Below are 25,483 nucleotides of genomic sequence, written 5' to 3'. Positions count from 1 at the left end.
TTATTCAGAAGCACGGCCAATAAAATTAAAATAGCGATGATGATTTCTAACCTCCGATAGGAGAAGGAACCTGAAGAAGAAGAAACTGTAATACCAGTCGTTAAGTTTTTATTCTGTCAAAACTGCAGACTAAACTTATGTTGGGTGTCTCAAGCTATGGTAAATGTATTTACTAGTGTATATATACATATATATTTGTTGTGTCTGACAAACACAATTCACTTCCCTAAATAATCCAAGTTTTTGTCGTGTGTCCCTCCAAAACGAGCCAGGTGCCCCTTTTTGTGCTCCATCGGACAATTCCCTTTTATATTAAATGTAGTGCAAATGTGCTCAGAATATTTTTTGTACAAGGGTGGAAGTTTCATAATTAAAACGAGACCATTGTTTACTTAGTAGGACGACAAGCGTGTGCTGGTTTTTGTATTATCCAAACGGCGGGTGCTGATAGTTTAACACCCCATATATTTTTTGTTTTTCGAGCATAAAGAGGAAGTGAGAGGATTGCATCATTAAGTTAATTGGACATTTGAAGTGTATGCGGACGTGTGTTCTCTTTAGTTTGAAAATATCCAGTAAAGGTTTTGAAGGGATCGCGGGTAATGATAATAAAATTAACAACGAAGTGTGGGAAAAGAGAGTTTGGAATTTCCTTCCTACAAAACCACATTTTTATATTTTTAAATTAACTGGCAATATTAAAATTAACATTAGACCATGATATTCATTTAATGGATTTAGCAATAAATTTAGCAAATAAAACAAAGTTGAGTGCCTTTTAAATGCCTTTTTTATCATTTCAACGTTGCTGCAGTTTTACAAATCTAATTTCTTTGATCTCTCAAAAGCATTTGATACCATAAACGTAAGAGTTGCTATAGAGAAGTTAAAAAATCTTGGTTTTAGGGTTCAGTTCTCATTGTGGCTGTCATCTTATTTACATTCTAGGAAGATCGTCGCTAAACTTAGTGACTTACGATCAGATTATGGTGATATTGATATTGGGGTTACTCAGGGTTCAATATTGGGGCCATTAATATTCCTATGCTATATTAATGATATGCCCAGATATGTCAGTTCAAATAACATATTTATGTATGCAGATGACACAACTATTGCTACATCTGCTTCAAGTGCTGAGGAGTTAACTGTTCAACTGAATGTTATATCAGAAGATTTTACAGAGTGGTGTAAAAAAAATGCTTTAATTGTTAATACTAAAAAAACCACAACCATGCAATTCTACTATAGATTAAATTCAAGTTACCAGTTGTCTATAAAAGTAAATGATAGCTTGGTTCATTCTACAATTTCCACCAAACTGTTAGGTTTGTATCTTGATAGTAACATGAACTGGGAATATCAAATTAATCATGTTTGCAAAAGAATAAGTAGTAGTTATCACGCAATATTGCAATTATAAAGTTTTCTTAAAAAGGAACAGTTATTGAATGTTCATTATGCAATTGTTTATTCTCACTTGACCTTCAATATAAATCTTTGGGGTAGTGCTTTGAATGCTGCAAGCTGTAAGAATGTTTGTCTCTCAGAAAAGGATAATTCGATTAATTTTTAAATTTACCATATAGGCATTCATGTCGACAATATTTTAAAAAATACAACATTTTAACAGTACCTTCTATATATATTTTTAAATATATACTACATACAAAAACCAATATACCTACGTTTCATTTAAACTCTGATTATCACCAGTACTCAACTAGACAAAATGACTTCATCAGAGTACCAAAACATAGTACAGCACGATGTGAAAAATCCCAGTATTATGTGGGTATAAGACTTTTCAATCATCTTCACAACAGTATTAAATCTGAAACGAATTTAATTCAATTTCGAGGTAAATTAAAATCTTTTCTATTGCAAAATTGTTTCTACAGTGTAAGTGAATATCTGGGTGATGTAAATAATTAATCCTATGTACTTTTTATTCTAAAATTATGATGTTTTATAAGTATTTATATTTTTTATTCGACTTATCCTATATCATGTAAATGATCTTTCAGGATGAATAAATTCTTATTATAATTTAGATGCATTTAATCGTAATATTTATTATATGTAAGCTTGTAACAATTTTTGGAAAAGCGAATATATATTGACACCTTGCTGAATGTTACAGTGATCAAAGTATGAGTGATAAAGTGATTAAAAAGAGTTCAATCCAATATTGACTAATAAAAAACTGACTGGGAGAGTTTCAAAATATAAACCTTAAATACAAAATCTTGCTGTGCCGTTAAGCAACACGAGGCACCTTGATAATGAATTAGAAGTTCTTATAAAAAATACCCAACAGGTAGCTTGGGAAAATACTCCCACAATAACTTCTAGAAAAAAAGGGAAAAACTATCCAAAAGAAATCAAAGAACTCATAGTAGAGAAAAGAAAGTTAAGAACAAAATGGCAGCGATACAGAGCTGCAGGAGACAAAACTACACAAACATGGTACACAAAAACTAACACTATACAGAATATAAAAATTTTAACAATTTTGTCCTTTTTAGTAATTTAACAGCTGACCAGAACACAGATTATTCGTTACGGATGGCCACAAAAAGAATGAAGAGACCAATTATTCATTCTCCTCCCATTAAGTTGGAAAACGGCCACTGGGCTAGAAGTAACCACCAGAAATCAGAACGATTTGCAGATTATTTAGAAAGCACATGCAAACCCAACGACAATGATGATGAGGAACTGAGATGGGAAGAACCAGTTCAAACCGAAGAAAGAATAACGTTGACATAATTTAGGGAAGTATCAAGAGAGATAAAAGAGAATATAATTTTAAGAGATCTTTAGGATATGATCTCATAATAGGAAAACTATTAAAAAATCTACCAAGAAAGGCCACAGTTAAGCTGACAAACCTAATAAATGCTGCTTTTAGATTGAGACATGTTTCCAGACTCTGGAAAGTATCTGAATTCAGTGTAATCGCCAAACCAGGTAAACCTCCTAATGAAGTGACATCCTATCGACTAATACCACTCCTTCCGGTGATGTCAAAATTATTTGAAAAATTTCTATTGAAAAGATTAAACCAATAACAGAAAGAAAAAATCATATACCAAATTATTAATTTGGTTTCAGAAATAAACATTCCACTATAGATCAAGTTCACAGAATAACGAATATAATAGAAAAAACATTAGAAGAAAAGTCTGCTCGACAATCTTCTTGGACATAGCACAGCCATTTCATTAAGTCTGGCATGAGGGTTTAAACTATAAACTAAGAACGTTCATGCCTAAACAGTATTCAGGAATCATACATTCTTGGAATCATACATTGCGAATAGATATTTCAGAGTAAAACAGGAAGAAGTGTACACCGATTTAACGGAGATCAAAGCTGGCGTGCCACAGGAGAGTGTATTAGGTCCTGTACCTATTGTATAGGTGTGACATTTCTTTGCTAGAACAAAACACTATTGCGACCTTCGCGGATGATACAGCCATACTAGCAAGTCTTCCGCTCACAGCAAGGATCGGAGTCCCTCCTACTTTTCGCGGATGATATGGCACTCCTTACATCAGGATTTCACAGAGAGCGTGGACAACAACGGTCTGTAACGATCACAAAACTACCTTGACAGAGTTATTAGGTGGTGCAATAAATGGAGAGTAACTATAGATCCCTACAAAACACAAACCATTCTTTTTAAAGCTTCAAATTGTTGCGATGCCCAGGGCCGGATATAATGCCCAGGGCCGGATATAATGCCCAGTTCCGGATATAATAAATGGAGAGTGACTATAAATCCCTCCAAAATACAAACCATTCTTTTCAAAACTTCAAATTGTTGCTATGTCCAGGGCCGGATGTAATGCCCAGGGCCGGATATAATAAATGGAGAGTGACTATAAATCCCCCCAAAACACAAACCATTCTTTTCAAAACTTCAAATTGTCGCGATGCCCAGGGCCGGACACAAACACTTTTGGGAGAAGACCTTATTTTCACAAACTCGGTTTCCTACTTGGGAGTTCGTTTTACAAGGACTCTCAACTGGAAAACCGGCGTTCAAGAATCCTTAGATAGGATGAGAAAGAGGTTTAACCTCCTGAAAGTGCTGACTGGTAAAATAAGTGGGACATCTTCTAAAACTTTGTTGCACACTTACAAAACATTTGTTAGACCGATCGTCAAATACAAGGCATGCGTCTATATCTTTCTGAAGCCCCACCAACTTAATGCCATAATTGCAACTGAACGTAGAATCCTCAGATACTGCATGAGGAAGGACTGGTCATATCCATCAGCTCACATATACATATTGGCCAACATCACACCAATCAAGGACAGAATCCTATCCCTCAGCAGGAAGTATATCCTAAGAACCATAGCTAATATGGAAACAAACACTAAAGACGCCATGCAACCACCGAGGGCAAATACTCACCAGGCTTCCCATAAGAAAAGTTCTGTTTCCTCCAGCAAAACTTCTCCACAACACTGGACATGAACTTTCTGATGAGTATTTTGATATCTTAGAATCATTCCCATTAAATATCGCAGTTGAAAACTGCGTGCCAAAAACGCTAATAAAGAGCCATTTCTACTCTACTCTACTCTAAAGAGCTACTTCTAAGAGGCAAAGCTCCCCACTTCCTCTTGTGCGCTACTCTGTTGCCCACACACATACGCCACCTTCTACTTCCCCCTGCTCCTTAGTAGTCCTCTACTTCTCTAAGACTCAAAAATTTCAGTAACTGACGTTTATCACACCCCCACTGCTCCGACAAAAGAAGGAGTAACTCATCGCTTGAAGAGGTTCGGGCCTAAACAAGATTAAAACTCAAGCGTCTCTCATACTAGCGATAGGAGATACTAGTAAAGAGAAGCGACTGATAAGTTGCAACAATCAGTAAATATAATACATACCTGGACCAGAAAATGGGAATAAAATTAAATGAGACTAAATCTGCACTCATTAACTTTAGAAATAAAAAAATTGAAAATTACTCAGTTAGAATAAATGATATCCAAGTTCCTTATGCAATATCAGCAAAATAGTTGGCCATCAAAAAAAGAGGAGCTTGATATTAGATATACGAAATTGTATTGGCCGATTGGCAAAAATTCAACACTATTACAAGCAAGTACCGAGGCCAGTATGGGTATGTGGGCCAATTTTTTTTTAAAATCATAGACTAGGTATCAATCAAACAGTCACATGACTATTACCTCAAACATAAAAATTTAATGACCGTAAAGACCATAAAGTATCAATAACGAGAGTTGAATAATAAGATTTAAGTACTACAATTAAAATAAGGTACAAGTTAAATATCGCTTCTTTTCATCATAATCAGTGCCTTCAAACAAAAATGTAGAAATCAGAACAAAAAATTTTGATTAATGCATTACAATAAAACTTACAAGAACTTTTTAGTTTTATTTCAAATTCGTTTTTTTTTTAACACTGTAAATCAATTTTTATTTCTAATAATGAAAAAGTCTATAAAAAATGATGAACTGGCTTTCATTTGTATTAGGATAACACTAAAAGATGTTGGCGAGCCTGTTGGTATTCACAATATGTTACAAACATGTCTTTTGTGATTGACAGGTTAATTTATCGACTACAAAGCACGGATTAATGGTTGCGTAGCTTAAGTCACAGGACATAATAGAGAGCATAGATAGCGTATTAAACACTAATATATTAAAAAAAGGTTATTAAAGGATCAAAAGAGATATGTTAATAATTGATAAAGTCAAGCGATATTTGACAAAATTGTTATTTATGTATTTATATCGAACTGAAAACTTTGAAAACTGATTAAACAGTTTGTAGAATCTTTGATAATACTTTCTGATTCCGTAGGACTATATTCTGATATAGTAAATTGTGGATTATTGTGACTGTCATATTAACCTATTCGAACATTTAATCACTTGTAAAATTTACATTCAAGTTGAAAAAAAAATGTTTGCTTTGCCGTACAATATCGATAGAAGTACTAGAGGGCAATGTGCATATAAACCTTTATCTACTAAATGCCTCTCAAGATACTGTATGATACACTTTATTAAGATTAATAATTACTATATGAACGTTTGTCTCAAAGGACTACTCTACACTTCTTCTTCTTCTTCTTTTGGCATCATAACCCTGGATGGGTCTTTGCCTGTCTGGCTATGTCCTTCCATTCAGATCTCTCTTGTGCCCTTCTTCTCCATTGTCTTATGTTCATTGTTTTCAGGTCGTCTTCCACGTCATCCAACCATCTCGTTCTGGGCCTTCCTTTTTTTCGCCTTCCTATGGGCTTCCATTGTAACATTTTCTTTGTTGTTTTTGCATCGTTTTCTCTCTGCACATGTCCCAGCCATGACAGTCTTTGACTTTTCACAAATCTTACAATGTCATAACCTTCATTTAACTCATTAACCTCGTCGTTTCTCCTGATTCTCCATGTGTCATCTTCCTCTTGTACCGGGCCATATACTTTCCTCAGTATTTTTCTCTCGAATGTCCTGAGTTGGGCTTCATCTTTTTTCGTCATTACCCAAGTTTCACATCCATAGGTTACTACGGGTCTAATCTTTTATTAGCATAGTATGTACGATTCCCGCTGGAAATGCGTGCATTAATTTCGCTACTTACGGAGTTATTCTGATTGATTTCTGTGCCGAGATATTTAAAGGCATCCACTCGTTCGATAGTATAGTTGTCTATTGTGATATTATTTTCATTGTCAGTTATTCTTTTGACTGTCATATACTTCCTTTTTGCTTCGTTTATTTTGAGACCTCTTTTTCTTGCTTCAGGATCAATTTGTTTGAACACTTCCATTAGTCGTGGCTTATTCCTACTAATGATGGCTACATCGTCTGCATATGCAGTAATTTGTACTGATTTGGTGTTTATATGGCCGGTTATATTGGTTTTTCTGATGACTGCCTCAAGAACTAGGTTGAATAGCATGGTTGATAGGGCATCTCCCTGCCTTACTCCCATGTTGATGTTAAACAAGGGAGTCAGTTCTCCATCTACTCTGACTGCGGCTTTTGAATCCTGCAATGTCATTTTTATGAGGCTGATGTATTTCTTAGGTATACCTAGATTACAAAGGTCTTCCAGCATTTTGTCTCTTTTCACACTATCAAAAGCTTGTTTAAAGTCTATATACATATTATATAGGTATATGTCGTATTCATAAGCTTTTTCTTGTATCGTTCTTAGTATGAATATGTTATCTGTAGTGGCTCTATTTGGTCTGAATCCATTTTGATAATCACCAATTATATTTTCGGAGTATTCTAATAATCTATTGTAGATTATACCAGAAAGAATTTTGTATATTACATTTAGCAATGTAATTGGCCTATAATTCTGGCATTCCCTCTTATCTCCTTTTTTATATATTGGCTGTATGAGGCCAACTGTCCATTCCTCTGGCATTTGCTCCTTCGTCCATATTAATGTTATTAGGTAATGGATTCTTTCCCAGAGTTCGGATCCTCCATGCTTTAATAATTCTGCCGAAATTCCGTCCGTTCCTGGTGCTTTATTATTTTTTAGTTTATTTATTATCTGAACTACTTCTTCATAACTTGGATTTTCGATGTGCAGCTCCGCCGTATAATATATTGTCTCGTTCTGATCATTTTCGTTGTCTGCATTTAGATTTTCTTCGAAATATTGTTTCCATCTCATTATAATTTTTTGCTTCTCTGTTAGTAGTTCTCCGTCCTTGTCTTTGCATATCGTTAGTTTTGGTCTAAATGACTGTGTGCTTTCTTTTATGCATTTATAGAATTTTCTGCTTTCGCGTCTGTTGTTATGCTTTACGATTTTTTGTACTTGTTTTTTCATAGCCTCTCTTTTCTTTCTTCTGCATATTCTAGTCGCTTTTATTCTTTTTTCGTTATAAATCTCACTGCTATTTCTTGTATTTCTTTGAAGTTGGTTAAGCCTAGCTTGCCTTTTTTCCTCTACTGCAGTTCTGCATTCATCATCATACCAATCCGCATTTCTTTGCCTTTTGGCTTTTCCGACAGTTTCCTCTGCTGACTCTGTTATAATTGTTTTTAATTGTCTCCATTCCTCCTCTGCAGTATCTTCCTCTCTAGTTTGGTTGAGTTTTATTTGGAGAGCATTTCTGTAATCTACAACTACTACTCTACACATTGAGTATTAATAATTTATGCAGCAAAAGGTTTTTAAGATATCGTGCAGGAGATTTGTATGCAGAAAAAGCTATATAAAACTGTCAGCATTAAACGTTAACTTGGAATTAAGAAACTTTAAAAATTTTAACTCGTATTGGAAACAAAAACAATAATACTAACATTGTAAAAAGTATTTTAGTAATTAATCCCAATATATTGAACACATAACGCTCCCGAACCTTCAAATATTTTAGACTTTTATCATCTAAACTATTCCAGCAATCAAATTAACAATCTGTTGTCTATGGGTTCAGCAATATCGAGTTTCACGGTAAAATCTAATTTAAATGGTTTTAATTCAATTCTACTTAGAGCCGATTTGGGGCTTCAGCGGGTGGGTCTGATCGAATTCAGTAGAGGCTCTTACAAATTAAACTTTAATAAGGTGATTAGAGGTCTCTATCGATGAAATTTAGTGGGGAATTCTTGAAGAGACCCGAGAGATACCTATTTGTGGAAGCAAAAGGGTGATGTGGTCGACGGAGCTGATAATTCCTTAAAATATTCGGATGGGGATGGGTTAACGATGCTTGAAAAGAAAATGGCAGGTAATTTCGTAAATATGATACTTATAGTATTTTCTTTTGTTTTAGGTAAGATGACAATCTCGCCCGTAAAGCAGAAAATTGCAGTTTGTTGTAAGTATGTATAACAAAATATAAAATAATATTAAATTAAATTACCAATATTCTAAATATTTTAAATTGATGGTTAGGGAGAAAGAACAACAAACAGGGATGAGTGTAGGCGAATAGTAAACCAATTTAGTAGGCAATGAGCATGATTGGACAAGAAGCTACCTCAGAGATCAACAATACATTAAAATCTATCATTAATAACAAAATATTAAAATGGTTTTGTCTCTATAAACTTTAAATTGCAGCGTTGGCGTCAAAATAAACGAGAATGTTACATAACGTCGTGACAACTAAATGTTCAGACAATTTAAGAAATTATTATTTTAATATGGGTTTACATCGCCAGACGTCTTTACAATCCTGTCTGGTATTGTTTGCACTAAGGATTTACACATGTCAGGGTCGAAACTATCCTGTAATTCACCTAATTTCACAATGCCTCAAAAACATTAAGGTCTGCACTGTTCGAAAGCACTTGGTCGTGGAGATCGTGAGCAGTTGGTACAACACTATTTTTAAAATTTTTTGATGCCTTAATTGCTATGTTAATTGTCCCTTCCACCACCTCATATCTTCTTAGACTAGCTGATGACGCGCCCCCAAATCATAATTCCTTTGACACACTTCACAGTTATTTTGAGGCAATCTTTATGAAATGCTTCATTGTTAGTTCTGATAACTCTTCCATGCAAACATCACATTTCGATTAGTTACTGTATATGACTCCGGCCCAGTCATCAACGGTCTATGAAATCTTCCATGTTGTCCGATTGAAGCGGTCGCTTAAAGTTTTCGTAGATCGTGGATGACTGGTCCAGATTCATATTAAGTCACGAAAGGAAATTTGATGTTTGCATGGGAGACTTTCAAACACAGATTTTTAGAACTAAAAATGAATAATTCCATACAGATTGCCTCAAAAGAAGTGTGGAGTGTCCCAGAGGAATTATGATTTGGGGGTGCGTGTCATCAACTGGTCTAGGAAGATATGAGGTGGTGCAAGGTACCGGGATCAGCATCTTTGTTCACTGTACCACATTCTCCGTGTTGTTCCATTCTTCTTGCCATCTTTTAATTGACCTTTCCCTTTTCCATCTTTTCTTGGCCATAGTAAGGTTTGGGTCCATCCCAGAGCTCTTCTCTTTTTGCCGCCAAATAATGGTCCACAAGGCTGCCGCAGACACAGTCCTGTAGGCGCATGTCACTCGCAACAGTCCTGTTTTGTCCACTCGTGTCATTATCTTCCTATAGGCCGTTATCTGTACCGCCTCGCTCCAGACATGTGCCGCGTAGAGGGTGATCGACTGCACAACACCGTGTAAAGCCCTCCTCCTTTCGGATTTGGTTCCTCCAATGTTGAGCATCCCATTTTTCCCTTTCATAATGATGGCTTCGGTTTTCTTTGCCGCAAGTTTACGTCGAAAATCGTGCCCTTCTGCACCATAATCCTTTTCTCAGATAGATACTCCGTCACCACATTCATCAGGTAATCAGGACGTTCTCTCGCCTCTGCTGCCTTCATTACCTCGTTTCACTACAGCGTATTGAATGCATTCCTAACAGCGAACAACAGCAGGGCCGCTAAGCGATGTTCATCCGCTCTGTTCTGCAGTGTTTCTATTATACTCACGATTGCATTAATTGTGCTTTTTCCTTTAAAGAAACCAAATTGCCTTTGATTGCTTCCGTTATCTGGCTAGTCGTCTTTTTTTTCATCGAGCAAATGTGAATGGTGTTCACATTTCTTAATTAATTAGTTAATTCTTCTTCTTCTTTTTATTTTATCTTTTTTCGATAGATGTTTGACTTTCCAATTCCGGTCATCGTTGAATATAATTTTACAGACTATTTGATACTATTTGCAATATTTTGGCGTTGAAGTGCTATAAATATATTAACTATTTCTACCTTTATAAAACATATTTTTAAAAAGTAGCTTATTTAAATAAACTAATAAATAGAAAGACCCCTGACTGTAAAATACAACATGTAACCGGTTGTAGCGATATATTGAAAGACTGCGGTATGTGTGTGAAAACTTTCGGAGACTCAAAAACAACGTAATCCATAAAGTTTCGAACCTTTCGCCGAAAACCTCAAAACTTGAAAATTTATACGCAAATCAAGAAAACTGCTGTTGTTTCTTAAATAAAGGACCATTTTTCAGAGTAAATGTCTTTCCCGACTTACGAAACTCCCAAAAACTTTCTCGGCTTATCAGCGAACGTAAATAACTGCCGAATTTTTCACACCACAGAGCGGAGTCAAATAATATTTGAGAATGTTACCAGTGTAATAATGCGAGACTGTTGAAATATTTGAACGTTTGAATAAATAATTTTATTGGTTTTCAGGTCAATATTGGTGTTTAAATTGGATAAGGTAAACGAAGAACTTTAATTTAGTATTTATTGATCGTTTAAAAGCAGAACATTTAACCGAGATGCTCTGTGTTAAATAAGCTAATCCACGGTAAATAAAAAACATTACAGATGATAAGCAACAACTTAATATTGTTATTCATCAGATAAGTGTCAGAAACAAACTAATCATCTCTAATAAACATAAATAACTTATTTTCGCCACCGTGTACGGAGGGCACGTAAAGCCGACGCTCCTGGCTACGTAAGTGGTGGTTAAGTCATAATAAGTCAGAAAGTTACATGAAAGTTATTTTTATTTATTTGTTCTATTTATGTTGCATCAAAGAACAAAAATATTTAAAATAAATAGTCGTTTAATAATAATAATAATAATAATTTAATAAGTTTATTGCATGACTAGTAACGGTATCCGTCGCATGCGACGGTGGATCCAATCAATTGTCATCTACGGTCCGTCATTAAATTGTTAAAATAATAAACTTTTTGCATATAATCCAAGTAAATATAAAGTATGATCTTGAAGTTTTCTATCTTAATATATTCGTTATTTCCTCCCCTTTCATTTGCTATGTCGCATGTTAGCATTCGTTTAGTTGTTGTTTTGTATTTAGCCCTAGGCCTTCTTTAAGTCAATAAACTAAAATTTGTCTTTTAGTTAAACTATTTTTATCCATAGTGCCCTGTATCTGACATCTCGTATGTAAGTATACTTTCATTAATAATGAACACTGTGTAGCGCCCTTTTGGTAGTCGCCTTGTTTGGTTCTTTTATATTATATTATAGCATAGCTTTCCTATCGTCTACACACGGAGCCATGGTTTTTAATTTAATTTATTTAATTTTATTCGATTCGATTTTACTTAATTTAATTTACTTAATTTTACTTAATTTTATTTTATTTTATTATATTTTATGCAGATATTTATTCTTCTTCTTCTTTAAGTGCCATCTCTGCGGCGGAGGTCGGCAATCATGATAGATATTCGGACTTTTGAGACGGCTGCTCTGAAGTGTTCATTCGATGTACATCCGTACCACTCTCTCAGGTTGCGCAGCCATGACATTCTACGCCTACCTATGCTTCTCTTTTCTTGGATCTTTCCCTGCATAATCAGTTGAAGCAAGGTGTATTTCTCTCCAGGTGTAATATGTCCAAGAAATTCCAATTTTCTTGTTTTAATTGTATATAAAATTTCTATTTCTTTATTCATCCTTCTCAGAAACTCTTTGTTTGTGACTTGTTCTGTCCACGATATTTTCAAAATTCTTCTATACACCCACAGCTTAAATGATTCCAGTTTTTTCATTGATGTCGCATTCAAGGTCCAATATTCCATTCCTTTAAACAAAGTCGAAAAAATATAGCACCTCGCCAACTTAACTCTTAGTTTCAATTTTAAATCCCTTGTACATAGCACTCTTCTCATTTTTTTGAAATTTGCTCTAGCCTATTCTATTCTGATTTTGATCTCCTGAATGTAATCATTTGTGAAGTTAATCATTGTTCCCAGATATGCATATTTGTCCACTTGTTCGACGTTGGTTCCGTTTATTAGAAGGTTCTCGTTATTTCTTTGAGTTTTCGATATTCTCATAAATTTCCCTTTACGTTCTTTGTTAGACCGTACTCTTTTCCATAATCCGCTATTTTGGTCACCAGTCTCTGAAGATCTTCAATATTTTCGGCTAAGATCACAGTGTCGTCCGCATATCTAATGTTGTTAATGAGAAGTCCATTTACCTTTATTCCAGCTGTGTCACCATTAAGAGCGTTTTTCAAGATCTCTTCGGAGTAGGCATTAAAAAGAATTGGCAACAATACGGATCCCTGTCTCACTCCATGTCTAATTTAAATTTGTTCTGACAGCTTTTCGTTAACACGTACTTTTGCTCGCTGTTTATAGTATAAATTTGATATGATCCTGAGGTCGTTGTAGTTAATCTTCTTTGATTTCAGGACATTTATTAATTGTTTATGTCGTACTTTATCGAATGCTTTATTATGGTCAATAAAACATGCGTATAGGTATTTATACAAATATTTTAAAATTAAAATTGCCCAAGTCGATCCGGCATTTCTCGAGTCATTATAAAAAAGTTTTAAAAAAATTAAATGACTTATTATCTTATTGATCTTATTAAATCGATATTTGTACGTACAAAAACCAGCGTGTATTGCTTGTCAAATACGTGATACTTGGCCGATTTGAAATTAGGCTCCGCCCACGATGCGCATTCGACCACAACGCAATTTGTCCTTATTTCTTGGCCCTTCGAAGTGTCAAGTACTTGTATAGTCTGCGACAAAGTTTTTTTTTATTTTATTTATGTTTAAAGTTATTGTGTGTTGAAGAAATATCGTATTACAATAGATTTGACTTTTTAATTAATTATTGTTAAGTATTTTAAATTATAAACATGGATTTTCATTCAAAATTAGAAGGCAAAGTCTTCAAAGCAAATGTAATTATTTTTATGCAGAGAGAAGCGATGCAAAATCCGCATGTTAAAGATTTTAAAAAAGTTCAAGAGCGTGCTTCCTTAGCAACGGGAGTAAATATAGCCACTATAAAACGGATCTCTCGTGAAATGAAAAATATAGAAGAAGGTGCTTCTACATCATTTTCGATGCCTAACAAAAGAATGAGATCTGCCTCAAAATCCAAATTGGGCGATTTTGACAAAGGTTTACTTCGGCGTATTATAATAAATTATTATGTCACGGAAAAACGAGTTCCTACATTGCGACATATAACAAAAAAAAATAGTGAAGACAATATTTATACAGGGTCGCATGAGACTTTGAGAAAAGTGATGAGAGATATGGGATTTCGATGGAAGAAAGCGAAGAATAACAGGAACATCCTTATGGAAAAACCCGATATACAAGTGCTCCGGAGGAAGTTTCTCAGAAATATTAAACAATATAGGGAAGAAAATCGGCCCATAATTTACATGGATGAAACTTATATTCATTCCTCTCATACCCATGACAGATACTGGGGAGACAATACCACCGAAGGTTTGCACAAGCCACGGTCCAAAGGGCAAAGGCTGATTATTGTTCACGCGGCGGCCAAATGGGGTTCATAAAAAACGCATGTTTGACATTTAAATCTAGTACGAAGTCTGGAGATTAGCATAGCGAAATGAACTATAATAATTATAAAAAATGGATTCATGAAAAACTTATTCCTAATATACCAGCTCGTAGTGTATTCGTTATTGACAATGCATCATACCACAATGTCAAAGTGCAAAAATGTCCCACTATGTGGTGTAGAAAAGACGAAATGAAGGAATCGTAAGACAAAAGAACATTTCCTTTTCAGACGAAATGATAAAATCAGAATTATATAATCTAATAAAAATTCACAAACCCAGAAATAAAACTTATGAAATAGATCAACTTATGAACAATGCAGGTCACTATGTCTTAAGACTACCTCCCTACTACCCGGATTTAAATCCAATTGAGTTAGTGTGGGCTGCTCTAAAACAATATGTGGCATATAAAAATGTAGAATTTAAATTTAAAAATGTTGAAACATATTGTGATGAGTTTTTCTGCAAAATTTCCCAAGATGAGTGGAAAAAATATTGCGATCATGCTATTTCTTATGAGCGTTATTGTATGGAAAAGGAACCAGCTCTAGACTATAATTGTAGACGATTTAATAATACATTTGCAGGAAGATAGTTACACTGATAGTGTGGATTCTCTAGAAAATAGTAGTTCGGAGACAGAAGACGAACTTTAATTTTAATCGTGTCTTTTGTGGTGAGTTATAAATTAAATTATCTCAAGTGTCTTGTGTAGTCAAGTAATTTGTATCTAAAAGTAGTATTAGACATTTATAGAAGTGTTCGAAAAAACTGCGGCTTCAACATGACTGAATGGTCAATATTAATGAATCAAATAAAATATAATTATTAGAAGAATTTTTTTATCAAGTAACAAAAACAAAATATTTTGTATTTTGAGAAAAATTTCCGAAGGAAAAATTGAAACGTCAAAATAACATACAATATAGACATATCATAGAAGTTCCATTAATAAATAAGGTCACTCGCTGTAAACTTGTAGTATGGAGTGTACCAACGAGGCGAAGAGACCGAGCGCATTATGTATCTCTTTTCCTCCGAATGCGTTCTCATTTAATTTTCTACGCAAGTAAACAAATTTGTCAAGTATTACCTTAAATTTGACAAGCTGTACCTTCTTGCATATAAACCAAATAAATATAAACTAACATAAAGCATTAAAATATTTTGCAAAATAAATCTTACCTTTAAATTACAGCAACCAAGGTTTTTGTCAATTTTGCCAAAAAAATATTCGTATTATTGATTATCTATGTAATTAATATGTATTAATATATGTAATTAATATTGTTGGTATTTTTAATTAAACGTATCGTTTCAAGAACAAAATATGGATGAAATGTCAGATGTTGGTAGTTCAGATTTTCTTTCCTAGATGGCGCTAGGTTTTAAATCTAAACTAACACAAAACTTTAAATAATTTTGTATTAAATTTTTAAAAATATTATTACAATTAATTATTAATTATATTAAGATATAGTTCATACAGTATCGTTTTAAGAACAAATTATGATTGAAATATGATAGTTTATATTTCTTTCCTATATGGCGCCGTTATCTTACTGAACAAACGGTGAGTTGTTATCATAGCCTTTTATATAGATAGAGAAACAACTATTATCATTAACAAGAAAAGTCTACTGCATGTAAAAATGACAGGGAAAGACATTTTAAATTATCGTCTTCTTAAATTAATTACATTAACTAATAACTAAACTAACCACGTCTTATTCGTAATCCAACTTTTTAATATCCAAAGATAACTTTTTCTAAGTCATTATTGGACAACCTGTTACACTCGTGCAGAAGAAAAATTAAAAAAGTTTTAAAATTATACAAAGAATGATTCAGCAGAACAAAGGAAATAATCGTTTTGACACCTCGAGTCTTTTATACTTTTGAAATTGATTGTTCTCCAGTTCTGACGTTCGGTGCAGGAAATTAAATGAAAGTTTTTAAACAGTTCGTTACTCGTGGATCTGTAAGGTGATTTTAAATTTATGTAATTTTGTGCTGCAAATTCTTTAGAAATTTAAAATATCAGAAAGGCTAAATTTTATTATAGGGTATCGTATGTTTTAGATAGTTTGAGGTTTACTATTAAACTTTTGTTCTTTATTAAACTTATGTTTCCGTACCTCAGAACAAAAGTGTATTAAGTCACAAAATATAAATTTTACAGGAGAGCGAAAATAAAAATTATTTTTACTGTTTTGTAACATTTTCCATTTAATACATTAAATTTTATTTAGCAAATTCTTTTAAATATGAATAATAATCATTGTTCTTTTTACCACTAAAAAAAAATTTTTTGAATACTACTGTTTTTGAAAAAAATGGACTTTACATATTTTTGCTCTGAAAAATAAATTTTTGACTGTGACTTAACATTAATTTTTCCACCTATCTTGTGGCAAAATCTCCATTATGGAAAACATCATACCTATTTTACAAAATTAAGGAAATATTTGGATATACAGAATTAAAAATACTATACGGAAGTGTTTGTAACAAAACTATTAATACGAGCAAGTAAAAAAAAACTAGAAAAAAGTTTAATTAAAAAACAGAAATGGTCGTAAAGTAACTGTATTTTTATTAAGTAAAAAATTTAACAATAACTTTTGAAGTACGTAACAAAATAATAATTAAAAACTAAACAAATGCAGGGCTACTTCCGCTAATTATCAGTAATCTGAATTGTGTCTTTATGTACTAGAGTCTGAAAAAAATAGTGAAACCTCGCTGGAACCCACTTTAGCAGCTTTTGAAGATCATTGAATTTTTTAGTACTTATCGGATTTAAGGTATCTCTCAAGGAAACCAGAGAATCTTCTAAAGATTGATGATTTCTTCTACCAACTCTTCGGTTAAAGTCTACACTCTGAAATTCCAAATCGAAGTCTGTTTTAAAGTACAGAATCCCAGGATTTTCTTGTCTGAATTGCATACATACTGCTTGTGAAATTAAAAATTTTTCGTTGTTCTCAGTTTTCTTTTTATTTTGAAATGGTGAATCGCAAGAATTGTACAGTTTATTAAAGTCTTTAAAATTAGACGTTGTCATTTCATACACTTTGAAATCTTTGTTTTTTCCGGAAATTCTAGCCAACTGTAACCAATCCCATGGAGTAATAATTTGAAAATTAGGACATTTTTTAGCTTCTCGTTCTATAACTGAATGTATACTGTCCACCTCCATGTGCGTATGCCCTCGCAAAAGGAATTTGTGAGTTATTTCTTTTATATGTGGATATCTCAAAAGTAGATAAAAGTAGCACATAATCATTTGTATGTTCCGGTTTTGGGATGGGCAGTTATCGGTCCAAATAACAACCGAAGTTGTGCTTTGAGGAAATGAATGAATGTATTGGACCAAGCATGAGGCCATTTCGTTTCCACCTCGGCCAGCAATTGATTCATCCCACATTAGACAGTTCGCCTGTTTTTCCGTTGAATCATAAATTGTATAATTAAAACACCAGAGTTTTAGACTGCAAAAACTTTGAGAGTTAGTTAGCTTTGGGCAAGGAAGACATTTTTGTAAATCTATCATTAAAACTTTTTGTCCAGGGTTATTGATGGACATCTCCTTGTCTATCTGTTTCAATTTGTACCGTTTATCGGCCTCTAACAAATGAGCGTTATACTGCACTTGTAATGTTTCTCGCTCAGCTTCAGAGTTTGACTGTCTTAGATTGATTAGAAATTCATCACATTTATCACAAGTATCTTTTGAAGGAACAGCGAACGATAAATTAAATTCTGTATTAAAAATGTGATTGTAAAGCCATTCTTTGCCTACTTCGTCCGAAGGAATGTTTTTCAAATCACACTCTTCCTTAAACATCCTAAACATTGTAGAAATATTTAAGTGACCTCCTAAATATTTTTTCGCCGTCCTTCTTCGACTATAATGTGATTCTTCACATGGGTAGGCCATTATATGCTCACGAATCCTGTCCTTTACCTCATTCTTTACTTTATTTATAGATGGCTGCTTTCCTCTTTTGTCACATTCTACAACTCCACTTGTTTGCATTTTTTCAAGTGCACATCTAACAAAAGATTGAGAAATATCTAGAGTACGCAAAAAGAACTTACTGCAAACTTGAAACCTCTTTCCTTCAATGGTAAAAAAATATTTCCAGTTACAATGGCGTTTTCCAGCTCGAGCACCTGTTCGTTCTCTTTTTCTTTTGATACACATTTTTTCAAGACAAGAACATAAAAACTGTCTTTTTTGATCTATGGTTGTCTTGTGATTCCAAAATTGTCGGTGAATTTGTGCTCTCTGAGGACCTAAGATGTTTTCATTGCATTTTAAACGGCAGTTTCTACAAGGCTCTCGAACCTTCCTTTCCTTTATAGTCTTTTTAGTTTTGGAAGATTTATATTGTTGGCCTGCCATCCTCTTCTTTTTTCGTTCGTTTCGTTGCCACGTACTTTCGTTCCTTAAACGTTTCTTACCTTTGCTTTGATGATCGGCTACCATGACCTCTTTTTAATTTTCATCTTCACCCTCATTTGTGATTTCAAAATCATTGTCAGTACTCGAATTAATGCTAGGAACAAATGAACTTCCAGAATATTCAAATGGATCTTCCTCGTCTTGGTGTATGGTACTTGTAGATGAATTGAGCTCCAGTGGTGGTTGCTTAATTTCTTTAATAAGCAAGCTGCTACTTGAAGAAGGTATGTCTTTAGGTACATCTGAAACAACAGCAGCTGCATTTAGCTGCATTTCAGTTGTATCCTCCTGCAGGTTAACAAAGTTGTAAGATATATCTAACAAAGACGGTGATGTGATCCGTACAGCCATAGCCTCATCCGAATTCTGACTCTCAAGGTAGTCTAAAACAATAAAAAAAAAGATGTACAGGCAAAAAAGAGAAATACATTGACAAGAGCTTTGAGATTTATTTCTTTTACTTTTCTAAAACAATAATATCAGCTATTATAAGTGACTCCGTATCTTATATAACAAGCACAAAATAATTCATCCTTTTTTTATTTTAAATTCATTAGGTATAACTTTAATAAATACTTACGTTTACTAGAAATATTTTCCACTGATGAGGATTCATTATTCACGTTTTGTTTACCGCTCAGCGCAAGCTGAAGAATTCTGTGGGCTCTATCTTCCATTTTGGCTATCTCGTTTAATTTAACATGCACGACTTAAACAAAAAATATAACATCGGGTTTAAAAGCGAAGAGAACATGCGCTTCAATACACTGCAAATAGCGAACTGAACAAACGCACGTATTGTACTATGTAATTCACACCTCAACAAGCACAGACTTGTCAAATTTTAAAAGATTGTGGACTTAATGCTTTGCCTGAATTACATTATGTGGGACATAATACTTTTTGTTGGACATAATATGGTTTTGCCCTGGGAAATGTACACACCACTTTGAATCTAATACATTTGAAATGCAGAAGATACTGTTTTGCTCTAAGCGCAATGTGGACTTAATACTGTTCATAAAAGGTTATTTTGGCCAATTTCAGTCGAAACAGCGAATAAGAAGCACCATTGAATAGAGCGGAAAATTTTAATCCCAGTGAGCCAAAAAAGTAGAAAACTGAAATTTTGGACTTAATACAGTTTTGCTCTGAGGTACGGGTTTTTATAGTTGATTGTTATATAAACTAACGACATAAAGCAAATATTATGTAAGCAATATACAGTTAATGTTATAAACGTAATATAAATGTGAAAAAGATCTGCATACATAATATATAATAATAAAGTAAATTAATTAGTAAAAGCTCAATTAACCCGGCGCCAGTGTGGTAGACTAAAATGTAAAAACCTGTGTGGTGGGGTATCGGATACCCCAAATTAAAAAAAAATTGAAATAAAAATAACACACTTTTAGAAAATTTATATTGTGATTTATATTTTAACATATAATAAACTTAAATCAAAAGGAACTAGTGTTTAGAAACAAATTGCAAACTAAATACTTGAATATTCCAAAAAAGTCTCATTTTAAAGCATAAAAAAAGTCACTCTCATTTGGTCTCGATTATAAAAAAAAAGATCAGAGAACTAGTAAAAATAAATGAATGTTTGGAAAAACCATAACATACAGAATTCAGTTTAATTGTTTTTAGCTAAATAGCAAGAATCACAATGCACCACTGAATGCTCTAAACATTATAACTTTTTTACAATAATTCGTATTTACAATACGAATTTTGAGGAAAATACTGGCCTGTTCCTAGATGTTATAAAACTTTCAGGTATTTACCTTTTGTTTTTTCTTACAGTTTCAGTAGACGTCAGTTGAGGATCTTGTAAAAGCTTCAGCATCAGTTCATAACTTGTGAACCAATTATCGAATATTACATTTCGTTTGGTTCCAGATATCGGAGTTACAAGTCGGAGACCCACGTCGCTAGGTTTGTTGCTCAATTGAAAGGGTCCCTCTGGCTGCAATCCCACGTATAGTTCTAAATTCAAAACATATAATGATTTTGCATCAACGAGAGTGAATATCTTTAATCCGTATCGTGCAGGCTTTTTCGGCATATACTGGCGAAAACCACAGCGGCTTCTAAATGCCTCCAGCTTTTCATCAATAGTAAGGTATCGCTTGGCGTATAGACGTCTTAGCTATTTTGCACAAATTTTTCAAAAATTGCTCTAATTGCAGTCATTTTATCGAGTTATTTTCTTTCTTCTCGATTTTCTATATTGTCAAAACCTTAGACAAGACTGTAAAAAATAAATCGTTGTAAAGACATCGTCTCTCTAAATAAGCTTATTCCGGTTCCACCCGTAGACCAAAGATCTTCTAAATTAAGCCGAGCAGACTTGAACACCCCAGCCAAGTACAATAGTCCAAACAATGCTCTTATTTCAATTGCATTGGTTTCGCGAACTGCATACTGATGGTTTTCATCGTAGCAAGTGGACTTCCTTCTTATTTTTATATTAGTCCAAGTTACATAATCCATCATACTAGGTGTAAAAAGTAAATTGAAACATTCCGCGGAAGTTTTCGCCATTTTTACATTTCGTTTTACACCTGGTAAATGCGTAATGATATTTACTGAGCTTGTTCTTACATTTATAAGAAAGCATGTTGAAGACCATTTAGTGCCGTCCTTACCTACGTAATGTTTCTTTTGTCTCTCCTGCCCTTGCCCCAAAAGTTCATTTTCCATTTCTATATCAGCCACCGACTGTTCTAAATCAATAGCATCTTTCTCGCTGCCAGACTTGTGGCTACTGTTGTCTTCATTGTCGGATTCGTTCTCGCTTGCAGATCCAATTACTACATCATCGTCTTGAGAATCGTTCCATAAAACTTGAAGCCTCGCCTTCTCCCGTTTATATCGATAAACCATAATCTAGAACTATATATATATATATATATATATATATATATATATATATATAAACATATGATAGCTAAGCTATCAATAAGCTATTAGTATGGGAACGCAAAATCCTGCGAATTATATATGGTCCTTGCAGGGACAGCGTGACAAATGAATGGAGGAGCAGATACAACAATGAAATAGAGACTCTCTTCGGGAAAGGAAACATCGTAAGATACATAAAAGCCAATAGATTAATATGGGCAGGCCACGTGGTACGGAGTGATGACGACAGACTGATTAGCAATGTGTTTTGGGAAAGACCAGATGGTAGAAGATCGACAGGAAGGCCTAGAAAAAGGTGGAAAGAGGCAGTCAGGGAAGACCTGGAGAAGATGGAAGTAAGGCCATGGGAAATAATAGCACAGGATCGGAATCAATGGAAGGCAACAGTAAACGCGGCAAAAACTAAGAGTTGTAAAAGCCAATGATGATGATGATGATGATAATCTAGAACAAAAACATAAATAATTTATGTATAAAATTTCACATTTTCATTAAAAATAAATAATTTCAACGAAAATTATATAAAAATGTGAATGCCCAACTCAAACAATACTACCATAAATATATTAACTTACCTGTGAGGTGGGGTATATGATACCCCAAAGACGTTTGGATCAAAACAGTGATGCGTGCGTTCACTTCTAAAGAAAATTAACAACTGCGAGACCTCCTTCAAGGTTCTAACGAAAGGTGCTGAAATGTCTTTAATAAAGAAAATAAAAAATATACATAGACACGATAAAGATAATAATTGGTTCTTTTTCTTTGTTGCGTTCTGCACATACGATGATCTTAATATAACAATTGGGGTCATCAGAAAGCGGACAGAATATATTATGTTCAATCTAGAACTCGCTGGTTTCCCCCTTTCGCATTGGCTATATATTCCTATAGAAAAATAATAAGCGAGTAGACTATATAACCTCTATTTGAGAAGAGAAGTAAAATCAAACATAAATGTACATAAACAAACACACAATTATAACTAAACAAGAATATCTGGATGCAGGATGTCGATGGATAGGTTTTAATAACACATTAACAACAAAGGAATTTGAGATTTCGATTGGTATGGTTGAGTATGATTAGAAATAACGCATAAATTGATATTAGACGTTAAATGAGTGAAATAATGTAATAACATAATTTTCCGTGGTAAAATAAACAAACTTTATTGATAAAAGGTACACAAAATGGAATCAGACATAATATATATGAATTATATTGAACGTAATACAAATATTAATAAACTCAATTGAAAAGTATAATCGGTAATAAAATACACATTAAATTAATAATGAAATTAATACAATTAGTAAACTGATCACGTAAATGCTGTGATGTACATACAAAAAAAGAAGAGTGAAATTATTACAATTTAATAAATATACAAATCTAAGATAAAAGTAATAACGTTTAACCAAACGTAAAATGTGCTCAAACGGTTAAAATACACGCGATATAATGTGAAATATAGTTTAGCACAAACAATTTCAACTTGTGTTTATATGGTTTATATAAGTTGTACTTTACCCCGTGAAACGGCTTCAGCCAGGAATGGATTGCGAACCCTCTGGTTCGGTGAAATTCAGGAATCAAAACTAACCCATTTCTACGATAGGAACTGTCTTTTTCACAAGACCTAGGAAGCGCTGCTATTAACCCACACACATCTGTGTCGATTGGAAGATAATACTCAACTCTCTCACAAGACCGAAGCGAAGTGTCTCAGGTACTCTTAACCCAAAGACACGTCTGTCTCATATGGCTTATGGAACTCGTCTCTTATCTCATTTTTACCTCAAATACACGTCTGTATCCTTTTGCAGGTGGCTCGTCTCGTAATATGTAGTTTTTAACACAGCTGTATTTTTGTACACGGAATCTTGGAATACGGGGAGAATTAAAACTACCACAAAGTCTGTTAATATTATATAAATGTTTATATATCATTGCGAAACTGCAACATTCTTATTGCGCCATCTCCTTTCGAAGGTTGACCATCCAAATGGCAATTGTAGCTTTGAAAACTGCTGCACGAAAGATTTCTGTGGATGAGCGGTCAAAACATCTCCTTAGGTCTTTCAGCCACGAGTTGTGGCGTCTTCCAACTGATCTTTTGCCCTGCCCTTTACCTTTCAATATGATTTGTAATAATTCATATCTTTCACCTCTCAAGTATTGTATTTTTCTCTGTTTGATTATGCTGAGTAATTCTTTTTATTTACTCATGCGCCAAAGTACCTCACCATTAGTATCTTTTTGTATCCATGGAATTCTCAGTATCCGATTATTGGTAAACGAATGCAAAATGTTGTCAAACGATTAGAATGTTCAAACCGCTAGACAATATGTAAAATATTTCAGCAAAAAATAATTGTAAAGTTGTAGCGAATAATTGTAAAATAATATAAAAAACGACGATGAGTTGGGCGCCTATTAGCGCCAATGTTGCTTATGTCTTGCAGTTGGTGGTTCTTTCTGCTTTGATTTGCATTTCTCGCATTTAGATGAGTTTGCCGGTACGAGAGATAATTCTCATTTAATATTTACTATTTAGTTTAATGTTTTCAATATTCTAAATAATATGCTAAAAGTTTGGCAAACGCAACACCTTGATAACCGGTTTCTTGTGGAGTATTTGGATAATTTCAATTTTCGGTACTGAACCAATCTGAGAGTTAAAAAAATTCTGTAAATATTTTATCGTCAACTATTTTTTTAATTTATTTTCACGTTTGCTTTTGGTGCTTTCCCATCAAAGATGATTAAGGTTAACCGCAAAAAATTCCTTTAAAATCTCAGTAATGTATGGCCCAATAAAGAATTTTGATAACTCTCGTTGGAGGGTGAATGATATAAATTTCAATAGCCCCAGTTGCAGTTTAATGGTTTTGTCTAGTTTATATATCAGATGTTTGTGAATTATACAATTTTAAAATTATTGTTAAACTAACCTCAGATAATCAAATTATTTTACAATAACGGTTAATTCTGCGTAGATCATATATCTACCAAAAGAAATGGAAGATGAGAATTTAAAATTTAAATTTAACAAAAACTTTAACAAAATATTCCTCCTATTAGTAAGACTTGGCTAATCTCATATTTGAAATAATATATGTTACATAATTACATATTGCACTACAAAATTTAGTTTCTGAATCTGCGGAATCTGCTTTACATGTTTTGGAAACTACAACTCAATAAGGAAATGCGGCAATATATTTCCATAGCAATGCATACATTTTCTTCATTGTACGGTGTCATTTTATATCGCGAAAAATGCCATATTTCTTGTCGTAAAACTGGTCGATGACATTTCCTACCCCGTAACATGATATTTATCATTCTAATCAGAGTAAAGCGAGTAGGGGGTTGCAACTTTATGATATACTTGTTCCAGTGGCGCCAAGCCAATTGGGAATTTTAACTTACACTAATTTTAATATTAATAATACAATGATATGAAATGAAAGTAGAAGATTTTTGACTTAAAATATCCTAATGAATGAACCTAGTATAATAATAATAAACATTAATGACATTAAAAAGTTAACGTTTTGCTTTTGTTCTACAACTTAAGTGTTCAAATGCAGTAGTATATGTGAATGTTGCAGTATCCAGAAGTTCCTGAATACAATTTAATATAGCATTAGCCAATTTTAAATATGTAAAGATAAAAGTGTATTTAACTTTATCTATGTAATAATTATAACTCTTTCATAATATAACTAGCTATCAC

The 25,483-nt window shown here is 33.5% G+C and overlaps 1 protein-coding gene across 1 annotated transcript; it reads left to right on the top strand.

Annotated features, from left to right (window-relative positions):
* The first annotated feature begins 3,853 nt into the window (after window positions 1–3,853).
* Window positions 3,854–4,492, top strand: LOC140446284 (uncharacterized). The gene has a single exon (XM_072538820.1). It carries the CDS (start codon window positions 3,854–3,856, stop codon window positions 4,490–4,492), a length of 639 nt encoding a protein of 212 aa, XP_072394921.1.
* Window positions 4,493–25,483: the final 20,991 nt, after the last annotated feature.

Source organism: Diabrotica undecimpunctata, chromosome 7 (genome assembly GCF_040954645.1).
Source record: "Diabrotica undecimpunctata isolate CICGRU chromosome 7, icDiaUnde3, whole genome shotgun sequence".
Taxonomy (NCBI): domain Eukaryota; kingdom Metazoa; phylum Arthropoda; class Insecta; order Coleoptera; family Chrysomelidae; genus Diabrotica; species Diabrotica undecimpunctata.
The sequence above is the reverse complement of the archived record's forward strand: the minus strand, read 5'-3'. Positions and strand labels throughout refer to the sequence as shown.